At 43.5% G+C, this 21242-nt stretch overlaps 1 protein-coding gene across 2 annotated transcripts in view; it reads right to left on the reverse strand.

Moving 5' to 3' along the window:
• The window catches only part of FRAS1 (Fraser extracellular matrix complex subunit 1), a 406500-nt gene that overhangs the window by 140265 nt on the left and 244993 nt on the right, over window positions 1–21242 (reverse strand). For both annotated transcript variants that reach the window (XM_045993253.1, XM_045993244.1), the window contains 5 exons: window positions 15687–15833; window positions 12598–12738; window positions 11545–11685; window positions 6862–7132; window positions 2957–3041 (listed from right to left, as the gene is read on the reverse strand). In XM_045993253.1, coding sequence (XP_045849209.1) covers window positions 2957–3041; window positions 6862–7132; window positions 11545–11685; window positions 12598–12738; window positions 15687–15833 — 785 coding nt within the window. The remainder of the gene's footprint in view (window positions 1–2956; window positions 3042–6861; window positions 7133–11544; window positions 11686–12597; window positions 12739–15686; window positions 15834–21242) is intronic.

The following is a 21242-nucleotide window of genomic DNA, read 5'->3' on the forward strand; positions in this document are numbered from 1 at the left end:
TTTAGCAGGAAAGAGGACGACCCAGTGGACTAGACACGGCTGTGCACAACCCAATAGATAATTCTGTGCTTTTGAAGGGAACGCGTAAAGCTCCAGCAAAGTGCCAAATGGTGGCAGAGTCAAAGGATTTGTCGGAGGTGTGGGCAGTTGCAGTAACCAGAGCGAGTGAGACCTCTGTGAACTTCTGGTTCTAGAGGCTTCCCAAGCCACTCCAAGGCCATCATATTCACGAGAGGAAACTGAGATGAGCCTTGTTTCCAAGTCTCTGCTGTCTTGATTTACACGATATCCCCTGCATTGTAACTGAAATCAGCCCAGAGTCAGGGATTCCAACCAGTTTTCTGCATCCAAGAGAGAACAGTAAGAGGCATGGAATCTTTTCACTGGTGTTCGGAGGTGAGTCCTTCCCTCTAGCGACACTGCAGTATGCGGACTTGGGGTAAGATATTTCCGACTCTGAATTCATGTCCTATCTGGTCCCAGGCAATAATTTTCTTTAAGCCATCTCCTCCATATCTTGAAGGGTCCCCCCCCAACTCAGGTTTTAGAGCCCAGGAAGACCGCGGTCGGAGAAAGACAACCACCTGGCTAATCCACGTGGCAAATTTTCAGATGTTTTTCTTGGGATTATCAGGTTTCCCTTCACCAGTTGAGTAAGCAAATACAATATTCTTTCATAAAGACAAAAGTTAATGAACCACAACAGAAAAAATTACCAACCAACCAACAAACAAACCAAACTAACGAAAAACAAAACAAAACCTGAGGCCAAAAGCCAAAGAAAACATTATCTTAGTTTTGTATATTGTTTGAAGTTGAACCATCTAGGACTTCTCTCAGCATATTGTTTTCTTTAATCTATATGGTTTTGTTTTAAAACTACCTCTCTGGCCTCCTGGAAATTTCAACATCTATTAAAGTAATGTCTAGCCAATGTATCATTGTAATAGTCACATAGTAGGGAGATAGATGACAGCTACTCCTCGGAATTCCCACGTGAGAATGCAGAAGCTGCGATTCTAGATACGTGGGAATGAGGGGCCCCTTGGATTCTAAAAGAGGAGAGGTCAGAAGGTGATGTCAACATCCATAAATGGAAAAGATCAAACTAACTTGCATGAGAAAATCTCCGGGAGGTTCAAGACCATATTGAAATATCACAGGACTGTAAAGGAACAAAAATAAGTTAAAATTAATTTCTAAAACTCCATTTTAAAAAAGTTAAAATGAAAAAAGTTTCTCATATAATAAATTAAAAAATGCTGCCACTATTTAGTCACTTGATTTGGGGAAGATAAGCAAACAAAACTCAGGGAACCATAGGAGCTCACTGGCTGAGATGAGAACGGCACTTGCCAATGTCTACCCCAAGTCTCTAATTTACCTAATTAGAGTAACTATATTAACACAAACAAAAAGAACAAAATAAAACTTCTGAGTTTAGGTACTGAGAAATTTTAAGCCAGACAGTCCTCAGGCCTGATGTAGCCCTCTGGCCCATATTTACAGAGAACACATGTTTTCATTTTTGGTTCGTTTTTGTTTCTGTTTTTGCTTTTAACGTGTTTTAGTTTTAATTAAAACAAAATGAATACTCTTAGCCCAACAGTGAGGTCAAATGAATATCAGATCAATTTCTAATGAACCCTCAACTTCAGTCAGCCCTGAAGTAAGAATGCCATCAAGAAGAGCAAAGTTGCGGGGGGCAGGGGGGCTGCCTGGCTCAGTTGTTAGGTGTCTGCATTCAGCTCGTGTCCTGATCTCGGGGTCCTGGGACTGAACCCCAAGTTGGCCTCCCTGGAGGAATCAGCTTGTCCCTCTCTCCATGCCCCCACTTGTGTTCTCTGTCTCTCTCTCTCAAATAAATAAGTAAAATATTTTTTAAAGAAGCAGCAGCAGCAGCAGCAGCACGAAATTGGCCTGTGAACACCATCTGGGAGTTACTTCTGGGTTATGTCTCCATTATCCACAGTCCATGGTCTTTTCATATTTGGACCAAATTAAAAAAAAAAATTAAAACAATAATGTCAAGTCTTTCCTTGAATTCATGACTAACACTCTACAGAGTTCTGGATATTTAGGAATCCTTGGTTCCCCATGCTGATATCCCACTCTCTTACTGTTCACAACTTAAGACTAGATCTATCTCCCTACTCTCTTTGCGTGTTTCAGCTGTGGAACCCCTCAAGCTCAGTTACTCAGACCATCTACCACTATCTGTATTCTGGACACGTAAGTACATCTTAACAGAGATGAGTGATGGGAACAGAGGCGCCATCACACTGAGTTTTATAGCATCTACCATGATGTCCTCAGACTTCCGTCTGGCCGGTGCCCACACTGGCACCCCATGTAAGTAGATCCTTAATCAGATGCTCTACCTACTGCAAACTGATGGGAGCGTAGCCCAGCTACAGGACAGATAGGCAAAAGTAGCTGAGAATAATTTCATATTCCTGAGAGAGAAATATTTAGGCAAAACAAACTCACTTACCCAAGATTAGGAAAGTCTTAACAACTGGAACAGTTTCAAATTATTCTGAAGGGCTCATATCATACTCAGGAGAGTATAGTAAGGCACCATAAGTTAGTGGGCAAGACGCAGACTCTGTAGCCCGATTTTCTGGGCACAAATCTCAGCTCTTTATTTATTAGCTATCTCACCATAGACAAGTTACTTGACTTCCCTGTGACTTTAGTTTCCTCCTCTGGAAATTGGGGAAAACAACAGCCCACAGGGCTATCATGAGGATTGAATGAAAAATACAAAGAAGAATACGATAGACATATTAGCAATTAGTTGCTGCTATTCTTCCCCACAAGCACTAAACATTATTCCAGTAGCATTTCATGGAGAAGCTGAGGCTAGCTTAATCGAGGTTATTTTTGCTATAACTACCGGAAAGAAACCTTGACTCACACATGCGAAATGATTAATTGTGGGCAGCGTCATTACCTGTGTTGAAAATGCTTGTATGTTGATCAGCTGTGGCTCAGAGAAGAACTGCTGGTCACTAATTTTCAGGGAAAAGTAACCTTTCCTAAAAGACGTCCCCAAGAAAGGAGGGAGAAAATGCAGTCATTAGTCTCTAGAAAAACAAGATTAAAAATATCTTCAGCTTATGTGCATGGAAGAATCTGGATCAATGCACCACCGTGATACAATATTCATACTGTAAATAAAATAACCAGATGAAGATGAAAATAGCGACATACAGGTAAAACTGCGGTGTATTCTCTGACCTCAATATAATGTAACAATTCCATAAACTTTTTAGTTTTGATTTTTCTAAAATGACTATATAAATGTTTGAAAAACCAGTTTTGGGCCCAAGACATAATCATGAAAAACAAAATGAAGGCTAATGGTTAAATTGGGGAGAATGGAAAGGAACTATTAGAGTCTCTGATTAGCTCTCAGTGATTCCCTCCCTCTGCAAACCCTCTCTCTAACCTGTCCCCAAATCACGTGAGTGAGCCCCCATGAATGATTGTGCAAGGTTCGTATTACCTGACTCTATCTACCTGGCCCCATTCTAGCCACACACATATACCCTCAGTGTGGACAAGACGAGGGGAAGATGGCTGATTATTCCCTGGAAATCTGCAACTGGCCTGAGAGCCCCCACTGGATGATGCAGAAGCCACAGTCTACCGTAATGAGATGTGGAGCAAGCCTGTCTGCAGGGAGGAGGCAAATGAAGCCTTTGAGCAGTGAGCCAATGAGACAAGAGGGAGAACTGAGTCCTGCTTCTCGTTCCTGGTCCTAGCTTCTAGGCTTCTCCAGGAAGCCCAGGTGCCCTTGATATGTCAGAGATCGGAGCCATAACTGCGATGTTAAAACAAGCCTCACAATTTTGTAGGCTTCATCACTTGCCACCGAAGATAAAACAAAATAAGGCTCCTTCTTTGCTGTGGTTTTACTTCCTGTAAGCGTGTCGCTCCAGCAGCTTCAGAGACAACCAGAAGGGAAGGGAGGAGCCACCCAGCTTCAAATCCAGGCCACGCACAGAACTCACAGTAGAACTCACAGCAGACTGGGAAGACACGTGGTTAGCGCCTTATGAGAGGTTTTGAGCTCTGGTCGACTATAAGGACCGCAATTTTAAAGGTTCTCTTTTTCTGATTTTTTAACTTTCTTATTATAAAATGCATCATGCATACCAAAGAGCATATAAAACATAGATTTTAAAGAACTAGAGAAACATCAGTGTATCCACCACCTGCGAAAAACGTAAGTTAACTATTTATGAGATTGTCAACTCAATTTTTCTTCCATTGAGCTTTTGCAAAATGGTGGCTGTTTATTTAAAGAGACAGATAGGTCTATTCAAATCCACAGCTCTAACAATTTCCATGACAGAATGCTTATTTCCAGAATTGACCATAGTTACTACAAGCTAGGAGTATATTATTTTTCAGAATAGTGGAAAATTAGGTACTTAGGGCTTGTGAACATAGAACCTCAGAGTTTTTAGCAGAAAAGTATGACTGGAAACTACAATTTTAAAGGTTCTTTAAAAGGTCTTCTTGGAACTATCACTGATACACAAAAGAATGTGGATGGATCTCAAAAGCATATGGCAAAAACCAGAAAGAAAAGATTACGTACTGTATGACTCCATGGCTAGGACATTTCAGCAAAGGCAAAACTCTTTAAGAGTGAAAAAACTGATCAGTGGTTGCCAGAAACTGGGCGGGGGGCGGGGGAGAGGCGGGAATGAGTCACAGTAAAAAGGAGAGTTTGGGGGTCGGTTGATGAAACGGTCTCAAACCTCGACTGCAATTGTGGTTTCAAGACTGCCAGAATGTATACATTTGTTAACACTCATAGACCAGTAGACTTCAAGATGGGGGAGCTTACTAAACCCAAATTATACTTCAACGAATAAGATTTAAAAAAAAAAAAAAGTAATTCTTGTCTCCTCTCTCATTTCATCCTCTCCTTGATTTTCTGTCCCATTTAAATCCTGTCCCTCTTCACTCCCATCTCCAGACGTCCAGAGAAAGCAACTGAGGGAAGCAACAGAAAGAAGTAAGAAGGAGTGGTTACTCCCAACCCACGGGGGAAAATGACATTTTGGCGGCACCCAGGTTCTAATAATTGCTTCACACTCCAGCCGTGCTGGCTTGCCCCCATGGCCATATTTGCAGGTTGTCTTGTACTCCGCAGGAACATTCTGACCCCAAAGGAATCCAGTGCGAAAGAATCACGGTCAGGTTTTCATGAGGAGAAACAAAGCCGCAAACCTATACGGCAAGCTGCCCCTTTCATTTTTGCATCCCTCTGCACCTTAGAGAATTTTCTTTTTTCATGAATCACTACCAGTCTTGCTTTACTGTTCTTCCTTTTGTTTAAATTTTTATATAAAGAAGATCCTATGCTAAAATTGGTACCCCAAAGTCAAGGGAGTGCCGAAAGAATTCCCGCAAAATAGTCACCTTTCTTTGTCGTGTTTGGGGGTAGAGAGCTGACTCTGCAAACAGGTGATGAAAACAGGTGATGAGAGACTAAAGAGATGAACCAGGCAAGAGGAGTAACTTTGGTGGTCTGGGGGCTTTATGAATTTGACTAACTTTTCACAAGATTCCAAAGGACTACAGGTACGGAGCTGTGTGTGTGTGTGAGAGATACAAACAATTAAACTACACTTGAAGCAAAATGAATGCAGAGTGGGAGCATAAATCTGAAGAGTGATTCTGTGGCGTAAGAAGCCAGAGTTTTAATCTGTGGCAATGTCTCTGTGAGAGGATCTTTTGTCCCTGGAGGATGGAAGCATGCCCATTATTCCCAGTATAATTCAAGAGGCAGAAATCATCGTGGCTAAAGGCATGGGCTGTGGAGTCAGAGACCTGGCTTTGCTCATGCTCTCAAGGCCTCAGTCTCCCCATCTGTAGCCTGGGAACATAAACATACAGAGTTCACATGAACTGTTTACCAACAATGCCTGTGCCATAGTAAGGGCTCAGTAAGTATCAGTTGTTCTTATTCCTGTAAGACGGTCTTTTGAGGTTCTGGCTCTGAACTGCAATAGAGAAAGTGCCATAGCTTTTCTCCCCACCTATCTCCTAGCCCAAACCTTAAAAAAAAAAAAAACTCCAGTGGTAACAACAGAAAATATTCACTGTGAATATTTCATTCCATTGGTAACACATACCATCTACCGTGCATTATCCGCACTAAAGAAGCAGAGCTGGGTGAAGGATAGTCCACGAGGCTAAGCTCTGGGGTGCATTCTCTTATTTCTGTTTAGCAGATTTACTCCGCTAATTATATGACTCTATTTGCCTGGGTTGGTGTTAGCATTCGATTGCATTCCTGAAGCGTATGTTAGCCACGGTGGGGAAGACAGCCAGAAGTGTGCCAGGCATCATAGAAAAACTGGATCCGGCTTAAAAATTAACCACAATTAATCCCATAAACTGGATAACAAAAAGTTGTGACTCTTAGCTTCCCTCCCACTCTGGAATTCTAGGAACCATCGAACACTTTGAAAACGCCATCTTCCAGCCACTGCTCACTCCCAGTATATCACCCTCATGCTGAAGGAGCAGCTGTAGCAATCTGCATAGAGAACCAGTTTTGTTTCTGCTGGGCCAAAAATACTGGCTAATTGTCCTAGGAACTTTCCTGTCACATCAGAGAATTACCCATAATTATGTGATAAAATGAAAATGCCTCTAACAGAAGCATACTCTCGGAGCAATTACAGTGAAATGATGACAGGCAGCTGAAAGCGTTGGCGTTTTTGGAGTATCGATCTTCCCCAGAGGAGCAGGGATAGCTATTGAGAAGTGGGGGAGGGGTGCAAAGCACTGACGGAAGGGAAGCAGGAGGAAAACAACACAACACCGAGTCACCTGGGCTTTTCTTTGCTGTGCACAAAATGCACTTTTTTCTCATTCACATCCTTCCAGCTAAAATGGCTGGCCTTGTCGAGCTGGACCTCTTTTCCATTCCTGGAGAGCACCAGCTGACCATTGGTGGGTGTGCTCACAACATGGAACTGGAGGTCTTCCAGCCGGCCATCTTGGTCTTGGACATTCAGAAGGGGAAGGTCCAGTGGCTTCATCGAACCAATGGGAAGGGTGAGAGAACCATTCACGTGAAGAGTAGGAGTGGATATTTTGCCTGGAAAACATAGGGTCCAGAGATCAGACTTGGTACATTCACTAATAAGGTTTTGGGGTTGTTTTTTTTTAATTGATAGATTTATAATGTTCATTCAGAAATGAGACTCTAGGCTTTTGTAACCAGAAGCCTCCTTCTAACCCAGTGATTCTCACCCTGAACGCATATGAGAATAACATAGATTCTCAATGTTAAGATATAAACTTCTAGAAGAAAATAGAGGATAGAATCTTTATGATCTTAAATTAGGCAATGCCTTCTTCGACATGACACAAAAAGCATGAATAACAAAAGAAAAAATACCTAAATTGGACCAAAGTGCTTCAAAGGGTGCCAGTAACAAAAGTGAAAAAGACAATCCATAGAATGGGAGAAAATATTTGCAAATTATATATCTGAAAAGGGACTTGTATCCAAAATATACGTAAAAGAATTCTTACAATGCAATAAAAGACAAGTAGCCCAATTTAAAAATAGGCAAAGTTTGAATAGGCATTTTTTCAAAAAAGATATACAGAAGGCCAGTAAGTACATGAAAAGGTCCTCAATGTCATTAGTCACCAGGAAAATGCAAATCAAGACTACCATGTGATACCACTTCATACCTACTATGAAGGACAATAAAAAGTATTCCTGAGGATGTAGATGATTTAGAAATCTCATACATCGCTGGTGGGAGCATAAAATGGTGCCATTTGGCAGTTCCTCACACAATAGAGCTACCCTATGATCCAGTAATTCTACCCACAGGCATATACCCATGGGAACTGAATACATACGTCCACATAAAACCTCGTACATGAATATTCATACCATTATACCCAAGAGCCCCAAAGTGGAAACAATCCAAATGTCCATTAATTGGTGAATGACTAACCAAATATGGTATATCCATACAATGGAATATTAGTCAACCATGAAAAGAGAGGATGTACTGATACATGTTCCAAGGTAGAGGAACCTTGAAAATGTTCTTTCCACGTGAAAAAAGGCAGACATAAAAAGCCACACATTGTATGATTCCACTGATTGATGTGAAATATCTAGAATAGTTAAACCCACAGAGCCAGAAAGTCAGTCAGGGATTGCCAGGGCCTGGGGCAAGGGAGCACTACAGAGAGACTGTTAATGGTTACTGGATTTCTTTTTAGGAAGAATAGAATGTCCTGGAATCAGATAGTGGTGATGGTTACACACCTTGTGAATGTACTAAAGACCACACCAAATTGTGTACTTTAAAGGGTGAATTCTGTGCTATGTGACTTATATCTCAGCAATACCCAGTACGGATACTGGACCTCTACCAGTGGAGATTCCGGCTTCAGTGTTCTGAGGTGGGCACCTCAGTGATTTCACAAGCTCCTCAGGCAATCCTAATGGGACTTCCAAGTTTGAGAACAACAGTCCTAACCTAATACTTTGATCACATCTGACTATCAGACCCATGAACAGTAAGGAATAAAGCAAGTGTCTGATACCATTTGCTCGAACAGTACCAGTTAGTCTGTAATGAACTATGATTATCAGTGGCTTATACTCAGAATTCATGTGACATGTCCACACTTTGTTTTAAAATTTTACCGTCTCTGTTCATAGGAACTATCTGACGGATGAGCATCTGATCATGATGAGAAATTCATCCTGTCTCCTACAAGGTGTTTCACCCAGACTTGAATTGTTAGTTTCCTTCTACAAGTAGGTCAGACAGGACAGTCTGGGAATGCCAAGTTTCAAGGGGACGACTTCCACTGTAAGATTACGCTAATGAAATTGGAATTCATTTTTATAAAGTTGACTTGTATGACGTCCCAAGAGGAGCAGGCTGACTTTCAAGTACTTGGGGTTTCCGGAAGGATCCCAATAAAATGAGCCAAAGATATCTTTTTCCCATGGGAAGTCTTAATATCTTTAGAGGTCAGAAATCTCGAGACGGAAAATATGATTGACTGCGGGTGTTAAAACTGGCCTCAAGTTACTGACGAAGGACCCTCAGAAGCTGAGGATGCTCAACTATAATAAAATTCCCCAGCTTCATTCAGCTATAAAACTCTGGGGTTCAAAATTATGACTGAATTTAAATTTGCTTCTCTTTTGTTGTTTAAAGCAAGTGTCCATTAATGTGTTGGACAAGACTAGCTCCATCCCCTTAATATGTCACCTTATTCTTAATGGGACAGTAGCCTGAAATCCATTTGCTTCAAACATAGGACCCTAATGGGGCAGGCTCCTCACACTACTCATTACTTATTTGCAATATATCTCTAGGATGTCCACAAAGGATGCGACCACGGCATAATTAGCTCTACAAGTTTATATACATGCAAATAAATTATACCTGTATGTATATAGGTAATTTTCGACAACATAGCTATAGCTCAGAAACATAACTAAGCTTTATGCCAAATTTCTGATCTGATAGTTGTTACTTTTAAAGCATAGATTCTTTTTCCCGAAGATCTTAGAAGCTGAGTTTCCCTAATGTCCATGTTCTATAAACAATCCCTTATTCCTTTGCCTTCCTCGAATGAGAATCCTGCGTGTCATATCACATGAGCTGACTGTATCTCCACACGGAGCCTCTGCATGGAGAAATCACAGGTCAGCAGGTGAGGCCATCTGACAAGCACTGACCAGCACATGTTTCATTAGAGTGGGCAAAGCCAGGAATGCAGCTGGAAACACAAAGGCCACTCTTCAAAAAGAACCCCTGCTCACCCTGGTGATACCAGTCCCGGCGCTACAGATCAAGCATGCCCGAGGACAGGCTGTCAAAGAAAGGCCACAGTAGGTGAGGCACGGCCAAGGCACAGGTGGCCAGCGACAGAGAAATAAAGAGTGCCAGCATGAGCAACACGGGACTCCCGACCACAGCAACAGGGAATTCCCATGGTTCCCTCTGGAATCTCAAAGGAAGCTGATCCACCCTCAGAAGGAGAGTGAACACAGAGGAGCACTTTTGCTTAATGCACTCTGATGTGAAAATGTTGCGCATAAACGAATTGTATAAAAAGTTAACCCTACTGACTTGTAAGGGACGTAGTTGACAGTGATTAAGAGCCCAGGCCCTTCCTGGGTACCACTCCTTCTCTGCCACTTAGTAGCTGTCCACTTCAGGCAAGTTCTTCTAGTCACCCATGGTGTGATTTCTTGTCTTAAAGATGGGGAGAGGAATAGCACCTAATGCAAATCCCCATCGGGAGGATGTGTTGTAATGTGAAGAGACCAGAACAGTGCCTGGCATACAGAAGGACTCAGCTGCACTACCAATGTCACTGCAGCACTGCTGCATCATCATCTTCATCATCATCATCTTCATCATCATCACCATCTTCATCATCATCATCTTCATCAGCATCATCATCATCACCATCATCATCACCATCATCATCATCACCATCTTCATCACCATCAACATCATCTTCTTCTTCTTCTTCATTATCATCATCATCATCACCATCAACATTTTAAATGCAGGAGAGCAAGCTCCTGAAAGGACCTGAGGATTATTTCTTTGGGTCCACTTAATACCTTCTACAAATCGAGTGTTCACTGCCCAATTTTCCTGCTTCCTTAATTGAAATTTTAGTATACAGAGGTAGTATAGTATAAAGGGCTCAGAATTGGAATCAGGAAACATGGGTTTAATACCTGATTTTATGTTGCTTTGGTTAATACTCTCAAGCCATTCTTTCTTTTTTTTTTTTTTTTTTCACTTGTAAAATGGGATTCCTAGTGTCTGGTATATTGTACCATCAAGTCATTGTGAATATTAAATGAGATAATGCAGACGGAGGAATTTGGTGAAATGGAAAATGCCACGCCAGGGCCATGGCTTTATTATTAAATGTCAGGTTTTCTTCAAAGTGGGGCATCGTGTATCAAGTTTTAATGGAAATGATGAGAACAAACTGTAGAAAGTCTCGCGGATAACCCGATGGGCAAGTAGAGTGAGGCTTTGGGTTGAACTTCAGTGATAAAGGTTCAGTGTATCTCATTAAATTGTCCTCAGAAATCCTACTCAAGGATATTGCGGCAATATCGGGGTCACTCATAATTTAGTCCACACACTGAAAATTCTGCACCCACATCAATAGAGGTGATCTGCTCTTGATGGATACCTCACTTTAGTTCAACACAAGCCTTACATTTCATAAAATACTGGCCTTATTTCCATAAAGACCTTTAGAGACAGTATTGATTTGTGCAAGAGAATTATTGGTCTGCACGTCTGTATTCTATTTAACCAGCAATTGGCAGATGTGCATGGGAAGTCCTCCATTTCTAAGACCGAGCTCTCTGGGTTTCCCTTCTGCCTCTAATTCAGATTCTCCTTGGTTACCTGAGACCGAAACACCTGATATACTTGTGGCCCTCACTTTTTTCCAGAGGACTCAGCACAGTTTCCAAGTTACCTGTGCACTGGCGATTTGCGTGATCTGCAAAGTACCCCTTCCCGCATTCCTGAACACACTGGGCTTCCGACAGGAGATACGGCTCTTCACAGTGCGTGCACTCATGGGGGCTTTGGCACTGGAGACAGTGGTTGCCGCAGCCTGAAAGACAAAAGTCAAGTCAACAGAACTGTGTGTGCTTTCCGGGGGCTCCTGGGCCTCACGGGGAGGCAGCAGAAGGTGCGGAACAGCAATATGACCTGGTGTGCTGGGCCAGGCAGAAGATGAGGACTCAGGAACCAGGCTCTGGCTGGCACCGCTCTCCTTACCGGCGGGGTGATTTAGGATCAGAGACTGACTTCTCTGAGCCTCAATGCTCTCTCCTATAAAATGGGAGTGGACGGTGTCCCACTCAGCTTGCTGGCAGAGATTAAATCATGGAAAACACGAGGCACACCTCGAAACTACAGGTATTAGCCATTATCATTACTAGGAACTAGTCTGTGGTTCTCTGGCTTTGCTGCAGTGGCCATCTTTCCTGACTCACCTTGGGAGACTCTTGAGTGTCCCAAGAACGCTCCTCGGACTGCCATCTGTGCGTCTGGGGGGCATTTCAGGGTCAGAAGAGTCTGTGGTGCTCAACCAAGGCTGAAGGGGGTGGCAGTCAGGGAAAGGCGGTGGAGGGACCTTCGTACATGCGGGGCTCCAGGGGAAAGTTGGGGGAATTAGACGGTCCTTCCTGATGCTCGAATGACCAGTATCTACGCATTTCCCTTCTAGAGGACAGGATTATTCAATGCTCTGGGAGGTCCAAAGTCATCATCAAACCATACCTGTTGATGTGGCCTTATACCCCCGGGATTCCCATCCTGATCTCAAATTTTAGCAACTGTCACGTTTGGGAACCGGAGAAGGAAAGGGGGTGGGGGGGTGGCGTTCTGACTACGACAAAGAAAAGCTCTTACGCATGAAACAAAAAATTAGATAAAAAGCCAGAAAGGAAACTCGCCACGATTTCTGGTCAGAGCAGTAAAAATCAGAGGAGGCTGCAGGCCGGAAGCTGCGGACACTTACTCTCACAGAGGCCCCCGTCCCTGTAGAAGGACGGCGAGCACTGTTCCACGCAGGCCCCGTCCTGCAGGACGTAGCCGTCCATGCACTGCAGGCAGTCTGTCCGCAGGGGCCCGCTGCATGCGTTGCAACTCCAGTCGCACTCTAGGAAAGGAAGTCCACATTAGGTCACCTTCACCTGTCCACCCTCAGTCCCGGCGGCTAATTTATGAGGACGTGTCTGCAGCAGCATGGGGCGAGGTGGGAACAGGCGAGATGTCAGATGAGCGAGCCGGAATGAGGTTCCTGCTTGTAGGAGCCCAAACGCCTCTCTGCGGTGTAGTGTTTCCTAATTATGTTGGACACGGGCACATACAAGGATCACTCCAGGCTTGTGCAGAGAGCTGCCGAGGAGCCGGTCAACTTAGTCTTGATTCCCGGGCCACAGTGTCCTCCGGCAAAAGCCTGCTCTGCTATAGGGAGGGGCCAATTTGCCGCCACAACCCTAACCTGCACCCCCTTGGAATGCTCCACAGGTAAAGGGATGTCAGAGACTCAGCCAGGGATGTGTCTGATGGCGCCACCAAACCGGCTGCTTGACTCTTTACCTTTCAAGAATCAGGGCTGGCCCACCTAGCAGAGCGCACCAATGACGTTAGGATTAAATGCGGCATCAAGGAACTGTCTGGAAAGAAAGGGCTTCCAGAAATAACAGAAGACCTCCTGAGAGCAGTAGATCTGACTCACTTCCACGTTATCTGCTCAGTAAGCACCTGGGGAACGCGGAGGGTAGGAAGTGGCTAGACCCTGGCTTCAAGGAGCTTATGTGCTTGTGGGCTCCAACCCTGCATAGGCACCCGTATAATCCAGAAGGATTGTCGGAAATACAGGTTTTCTGGCTCAATGTCAGAACTACTGACATCGTCTCAGGGACTGGGGCACAAGGAAACATGTTGGGGCCACTGCTGTTGTTTCTGTTCTCGTGATTATTTATGGTGGTTGTGACTGTGGCTGTGGCTGTTAAAGGCCCTGGCAAGTCCTGCAGCCAGAACACTCATGTTTGAGAGCCGAAGTTCCAGCTGGTAAACTAAGTCCTTCTTGCGTGGAAGGTGGGACAACATGTAAGTACTTGGGTTTTGAAGACAGCCAACTCTCTGTTGGAGCTATGGCTTAGCCACCGTTTATCTACAGGTCTTACGCACCTTCCTAAAATTACTGGAGCCTCAGTTTCCTTACCTGTAAGACAGAAATAAGAAGAGTACCTATCCCATAAGGCTCTTGTGTTGATTAAAGGAAACAATGAATGTAAAGAAGTTACCACAGCACCTGGCACACAGTAACAGCTTAATAAATGTTTTGCTGCCAAACTTTTTCCTCACAGGACATTCTGCATTCAGTTCCTCCTCATTCCACCACCCATCCCAGCTGAGCAGGGAGGAAACTTCTCATTAGTCACCTTTCTCTTGTTTGATGCAATATTTCTAAGTCCCAAAGAAACAGGTAAATGTGCAAGACAGTACACGTGCTTCCAAGCAGATTTACAAAGTTAATCTCGCTCATTTATTTGGCTGAATCAGTCCTGAGGGAGCATGACTACCGCAGAACCTTGAAAACTGCCAGCATAATTATGAAATCACTTACAACGCGGAGGATTTGTGATAATCTTGTTTTTCACCACAAACTGACAACCGCTGTGTAGAAGGGAAAAAACAGAAAAGCCTCTGTGGTCTTGAGCACAGAGACCACCTAAGTTGACAACAGTAGCATTTCTTGGAATGGAGAGTGTGCAATTTTGCAAAGCCTTAAAACATCCCAAGCTTACTCGACAGATGTCTGGCCCCGTATCTGAGCCCCAGGTTCTTGGGCAGAACGGGAGAGACGGGAGACAAGTGGAATGGAGATGGAGGAGGAAAATGGAACAGAAGCAAGGGAAATCTGGCCTTTAACTCTGTTCTCCTTGCTGAGCGCTGCCACCTAAAGAGCATAAGCCCCAAGAGAACAAGGTACTAGGTTTCTGACATTGCTTCCTTATAAACTCCTTGAGCACCAGGACTCTGTCTTTACTCATTTAAATCTGTTAAACAGAGATGAACAAATCAGATACAGCCCCTTTTTTTTTTTAAGATTTTATTTATTCCTGGGGGGGGGGGGGCACAAGTTGTGGGGGAGGGGCAGAGCAGGGAGCCTGATGCAGGGCTCGGTCCCAGGACCCTGGGATCATGACGTGAGCCGAACTCACATGCTTAACTGAGCCACCCAAGCACCTCAAAGCCTGCCTTCATTAAGCTTGGACTCTGGTGACCTAGAGTTGTAAAGGTAAGCGCCTCTAGGTCCCAGGCAGGGGATGTAAATCTCTGAAACAGGCCTGGTGTGGCAGAGGAGGCAGTCGTGGGCTGTAGTGATCGGAAGACACAAAAGCGGCAACAGCTACTCATCTCCAACCGACTGTTGGTTGTGGAAATGTCAGTTCAGTATTGCCAGACCTTCTCATTTTTTCAAAAGAAACAGAAACTCTCCAGTTTTGTATGTGAAGTCTTCTACATTTTAAAATGCATCAATTAAAGATTTTATAACACTAGAACATTTGGGCGCCTGGGTGACCCACTGGGTTAAGTGTCTGCCTGCAGCTCAGGTCATGATCCTAAGGTTCTAGGATCGAGTCCCACATCAGGCTCCCTGTTCAGCGGGGAGTCTGCTTCTCCCTCTGCCCCTCTCCCCACTTCTGCACCCTTTCTCTCTCTCTCTCTCTCTCTCAAGTAAATAAATAAAATCTTTAAAAAAACAAAACAAAACACTAGAACATTAGGTGAGCCGAAAAGAACCCACATGTCTTGGACCAAATACATCCGGTTGCCACCTCTGATCTAGTTACTGAAACCTTGTCCCGTATCTGGCACATCGTAGGTGCTCAAAAATGTTTCCTTAAGAAATAAGTTACATACAAAAAAAGAAAGAAATGACATGCCTGCATTCATAAAACATGAGGACATCTTGCTATATCACAGAAAGTCTAAACATATGATGGTGTTTTCCCAAGTTCGGGGATTAGACACCTACAGTAAAGGGAGGTCGCCCAGGGAAAGAATCATTGCCCAGTTCTGGAAGGGCTTTACCTCTGCATATCCTGGTGGAGAAGTCCAGATAGAACTGTGGGGCGCAGCTCTCATACTGACATTCCCCGAAGAGCAGGACCTTGTTTGGGTCCCGGCAGGAGGTACAGCCGGCCTGCGAATCACAGCTTCCACAGTGCGCTCCGCATGCTGAGCAGATGGGAAAGAAAATGACCAGGTAATTACAATTGCAAATACTGATGAAACGGAGACAGATGCTGCAAAGGAGCAAAGCCCTCTCCAACCTGTGCTTTGATTATAGCTCAGAAGCCTCCCCTGTGATCCGCAGAAAGAGAAAATGTTTCCCTAATTTTCTAAAATAGGAGAAAGGCTCATTTTATTTTCCAGAGAAGATAAATTATAAATCCAAGAATGGAAATCCCACATCCAGGTTGTCCTGTGATTCAGAACAGAATTTACACTTACTCCAAGATTCTGGAACAACGGTCCGGGCATGGGTTTGAAACTTACTTCTCAAGGAGTCAAGCGCCCCGTTGGTCTTGATGTGGATTCAGGTTTTGGAGCCATGCCAAGATTAAAGTCAGGCATCAGTTTTGTTGTGAAGCTCAGGAAAGCCCACATTTCACACCACAGAGGACTTCAAGGAGGACTGGCTTATTGATCGGCCCAGTTGTAAAGCTCAGCAGCTACTTAATTCAGGCATTCAAGGATGATCCCCAAATCCGGTCATGTTTCCATCCTCCCCGACTTAACAACTAGCATTTCTCCATCTCCTCAGTGGTCCATGCTAGAAGCCTGGGAGTCTATCTTGATAAGCCCCTCTTTCTCATTCCTAATCCAATCACTCCTTGGATCCTACTTACTCAAGTTTTCCTACATAATTCCCAGAATTCTTTTGCTTCTGTCCACATCCACACATGCCAATACAACCAAGCCTTCATCATCTCCTACTGGACCACCGTCATGGCCTCCTAACTGGTTTTCCCGTACCAAGTTTGACCCCCTTGCATTCTATTTTCCATCTATCTACAAGAGTGATTTTTTAAATTTGTACCGCTCAAGTTTCAGAGGATGCTTCCATCTAGAAACTCATCTTTCTTCAACCCTGGAAAACTGCCAGCCACCATTTCTGCAAATTTCACTCCTCCATCATTCCCTCCATTCTTTCCAACCAGAACTCTTAAGACACATTTGAATCCTCTCAACATAATCTCCAAGTTTCTCATCTTTAACTCTTATTCATTCTTCAGTGACTTCTTTAAGAAGGTCTCCCCCGACTCTCCATTCTAGGGTAAGTCTCCCCGTCACGGCTCTTCTGGCACTCCAGACATTGCCTTCATGCCATACCTCATGATTTTCATTACAATGATTATTTAACTTGGGTATCCTTTAAGCTACAAGCTTCATCAAAGCAAAGACCAAGTTTGTTTTTTTCCTTGCAATCGTGTTCAGAGCCTGACTAGTTCTTCCATGTTACGGGTGTTCAATGAACACCTGCACATAAACGGAAGAAGCGAGACATTTTAATTATACATATTCAAGCACTGGCGTCTCTGCCTCATTCTGAAATTTTCTCCAAGTACATGTCAGAGGAAAAATCCAGAGAATGAGCTAGATTTTGAGAGTTTCAGATCTAGAGGGTATCAACCTGTGTGGCACAGTGCAGGAAAATTACCTCCTGGTAAGAATAAAAAGGAAGTCCTCTTGTTTCACCTACAAGAAGTGTCATTGATATAAAATATTCATTAGAATATGCAGATCAGTAATTAAAGATCCTAGAAAAACTCTAGACTGGATTTTCAAACAGATGGTTTGAGAATAATTGGAAAAGAATCTTTAATTTCTGGAAACCTACATGACATGAAACTTCCATCCTTTTTTTGGCTAGAATTTTTACACATGGTGTATCTCAGTTTTGGCAGAGGGTGTGACAAAAATCTCAAAGATAAACCCACGAACAGAAAAACAAAGTGGGTCTTGGAGTTGTAGGTGGATTTGAAAATGGTTGAAATGCGTCCTCAAAGCCATCAGCAAACCTTTGTCATTAGTAAAAGGAATGTCCTGAGTAGAATACTATCATGAAGTCTTCGCTTATAGCTTGATCTACATTTTTTTAAAGATTTTAATTATGTATTTGAGAGAAAGAGAGAGTGAGAGAATATGAGAGGAAGAGGTCAGAGGGAGAAGCAGACTCTCTGTGGAGCTGGGAGCCTGAAATGGGACTCGATCCCGGGACTCCAGGATCGTGACCTGAGCCGAAGGCAGTTGCCTAACCAACTGAGCCACCCAGGCGCCCTCAACATTTTTATTAAAGGCTTTAATTACAACAAAGAAATCAAGCTAGTGATACTTAAATATGCCACATACACCTAATAGGAGACACACAGTCTAATTTCACCATCTGAAAGAACAACTCAAACTCAATTTTAACGAATTGAAGCAATAAATGAAAAGTAATCTGAAGAAATAAGCGAAAGCGTAAGTCCTGCATTTTTTTCTATAACCAGTTGCACAAACAAAGGACACGGGGACCTGCTCAGACAGTAGTTCCTATAAAAAATGATCTAAGAATTTTAGTTGATTAAAAGCTTACTAGAGGTGTGATTTGGTTACTAAGGAAACGGATACAATGTTCAAGTGAAGAGCCTTGATATAACCTAAATGTCAGTCGAGGCCCCTGCTGGACAAACAGCTACAACACGAAGCCCAAAGGCCAGTCCCTCAGCTTAGAGTGACGGGACAACACCCCATCCGGATTGCTGAGAGCATCCTGAGTTCACTTCCTCAGGCACCTGGGTGCCTTCTTATTCTTGAATCCGTCCACGCAGGCTCTCATTCCCCCTCGGTAACTCAAAGTGTAACTCAGTCCCTCTACTGGCTTCTGAAACAAATGGATTCATGCCGAGCACTGTGCAAGGCCAGAAGACTCCGTGGAGATTTAGAAGTGGAGCAGTGTCCCCCCGAGGAGCAGGGAGCCCCCACCATGTCTACCTGAACCCTTCTTCCTCATTCATCGAACCCCTCCTCTCTCACCAAGGCAACCTACAAACAGCATTGTCTTAGAGCAGTTCTGCTCATACCAAAGCCCCTTGGGTTCTCAGCTTTCACCTCCAAAGGCACGTGGGTTAGGAGCATTTCCTCTGCCTTGGAACATTCAGACCACACACGGTATTGTCACGTTGCTGTGATCACATCTGGAGTCCAGGTGCTGTTCTCCGAGGTCCCAGATCCCAGAAAGTACCAAGAGGACAGTGACGAGGGTGGAAAGTGGACCAGAAACCAGGAAGGGAAGCAGAGATGTACTGAACCATCATGCATGAAGGGGGAAGGGACGTGACCGCTTAGGAAGTCTGCCTTCCCTCTGAAATAGGCCTGCTTTCTACCGCAGCTTGGGGAGAGGGTCATCCATTTCTGCCCCGACACTCCATTGGCTCCGGTTTCGCCTGGAGCAGCAAAGCGCAAGGGGACAGTTAATTGCAAACTTTGGAAGACAATCAGATGAATGAGGAAGGAGACTTACTCTATATTGCTCCAGAGGAGAGTTCTAGGGCCCCTGAGAAAGAACCATCAGACAGCTAAACAACTACCACCCCCTGCAATGGGCCTGGCTTCCTCCCGCATCTGTAGAAGTCTGGGAGGGGGAGTGAGAAAGAAGCCGGTACAAGGTCGTCTCTGGTCACCCTAGAGTTCTCCTCCTCGCCTCTAAAGCCCCATGGCTCCAGGTACTGGAAACCTCATTTATCGTCTCTTTTTTAATGTGCCTGCCTCAACTGATTATTCTTGAATTTTAGAGCTCAGCATGTAACTTCTAAACATTTCTGGAACCAGACTCCAGACAGTTCTCTGGCTCTTACTTTCCTCTATAATGTGGTTATTAATGCCTCCCCTTATACTGGTAGTATTTCCTTTAAAGCCCTTTACTGCACCATTTCTAAAATTGTGAGGCCTGTAATTGTCTATAATGATGAGCATTAGAAAGGAACATTGTTGGTTTTCTTTACATACTAGAAACTCAAATATCCAACTTAAGGGCATGCTTTATTCAATCTTTGAAAGAATGAAACTTAGGCTTCAGTGAAGGATCTAAAGCTAGGAGATTCTTAATTTCACTGCATAGTCTATGAAATCCTATTTACATGGTAGCATAACAAACGTATTTGTGTGGAGATCACCTTGCACCAAGGCAAAGCCTTCTCAGAAAGAAATATTTCAATGCAATTTTTTTGGTCATTGATACGCCATACGAAAGATTCCATTTTTTTCTTTTGAACTTTTATTTCTGTGATTCCACCGCTGTCAGGAGCCCCATAAATCTAAGTCCCTATTTCTCCACCAACACTCTCTTGCTCTGGAATGGAACATGCAAGTATTTCATTCATGTCTCTTGTGTCAGAGAATCCGCAGATACTGGTAGACAGTTGATATATACAAAGCAAAGTTTTTGCTATAAAAGCAAAGAAATTTTTCACGGGTCCAAAAAGGTTTTTTTTTAATCTCTGGTATCTCAACGGGTGGTACAAAATGATGAGGTCCACATAAATTCATTTCGAATGCAGATTTTTGCAAGCATCTCAGTGAACAGTAATGCCTGTCTTCAATCTGTAAAATGTAACTATCTTAAACCGCTTGGTTTGCCTCTCATTCTGGGTGATAATGATGACAACAAGAACTACTCTATACTGAGAGCCTGCTAGGACACATGCTAAGTGCGAGAACATTACGTGGAGGTACCAGTATAATCCCCTTGTGACAGCAAAAGAAACAAAGGCCTCACCGTTAATTCACTTGCTCAAGGTCACAAAAAGCTAGTAAGTGGCAGGTAGGATATGAACGAGTCCAGAGCCCACGTTCCTAGCCACTGGTCTATAATTCCTACAATACGGTACTTCCTCGGACATAAAATTGAAATACCAGCACTGCATTTGTACGCTGTCATTTTCGAAAGAAAAAAGTATAACAAATTTTTTTTTTTGCAAATGACACTTCAGTGATTGAAATAAAGTAAGCCGCTTCGGCGTATCTCAAAAAATGTTCCTTCGTCTGTGAAGGATTTCCTAATTTCTTTTCTGCTCAGATTTGCCCTTTCCCTAATTTATCCTAGCTCTTCGTTTGTGCCTGACACAGATAATTAATCATATTTTGACTTATTTGAGAAATAAGACATCTATACAAGTAACTCCCATGCAAGACAAAATAATGGCTGTTTGAACAGAAACCGAATATTTTGTAGCATGTCAAGCCTTGCACATTGTCAATATTCAACAAATACAAACACAAAACAAATTATACCCAGACAAGTGCTTAGGTCAGGGACTGTGTGTTAGAATGAGCTCCACTCTCTGCTCGGGATCTTGGACTTGAGTTGCTGAGGATAGAGTAAGCCAACATTTTATTTTAAAAATGAGATAACCAGAGAACAGAGATGCTAAATGACTGGCCTAAAGTCACACAGCCGGTACTTGTAGAGGAGATCCCCGAGCCTAGCACTTCCCGGTTAGACTGATGTCTGCTAAGAGCATCCAAAGTTTGTAGATTAACTTTCTCTTATAAAAATAAAGACTATCAGGTGAAAATACAGAAGCAAGAACTTCTATTTCC

Source organism: Meles meles, chromosome 2, assembly GCF_922984935.1.
Source record: "Meles meles chromosome 2, mMelMel3.1 paternal haplotype, whole genome shotgun sequence".
Classification (NCBI taxonomy): Eukaryota; Metazoa; Chordata; class Mammalia; order Carnivora; family Mustelidae; genus Meles; species Meles meles.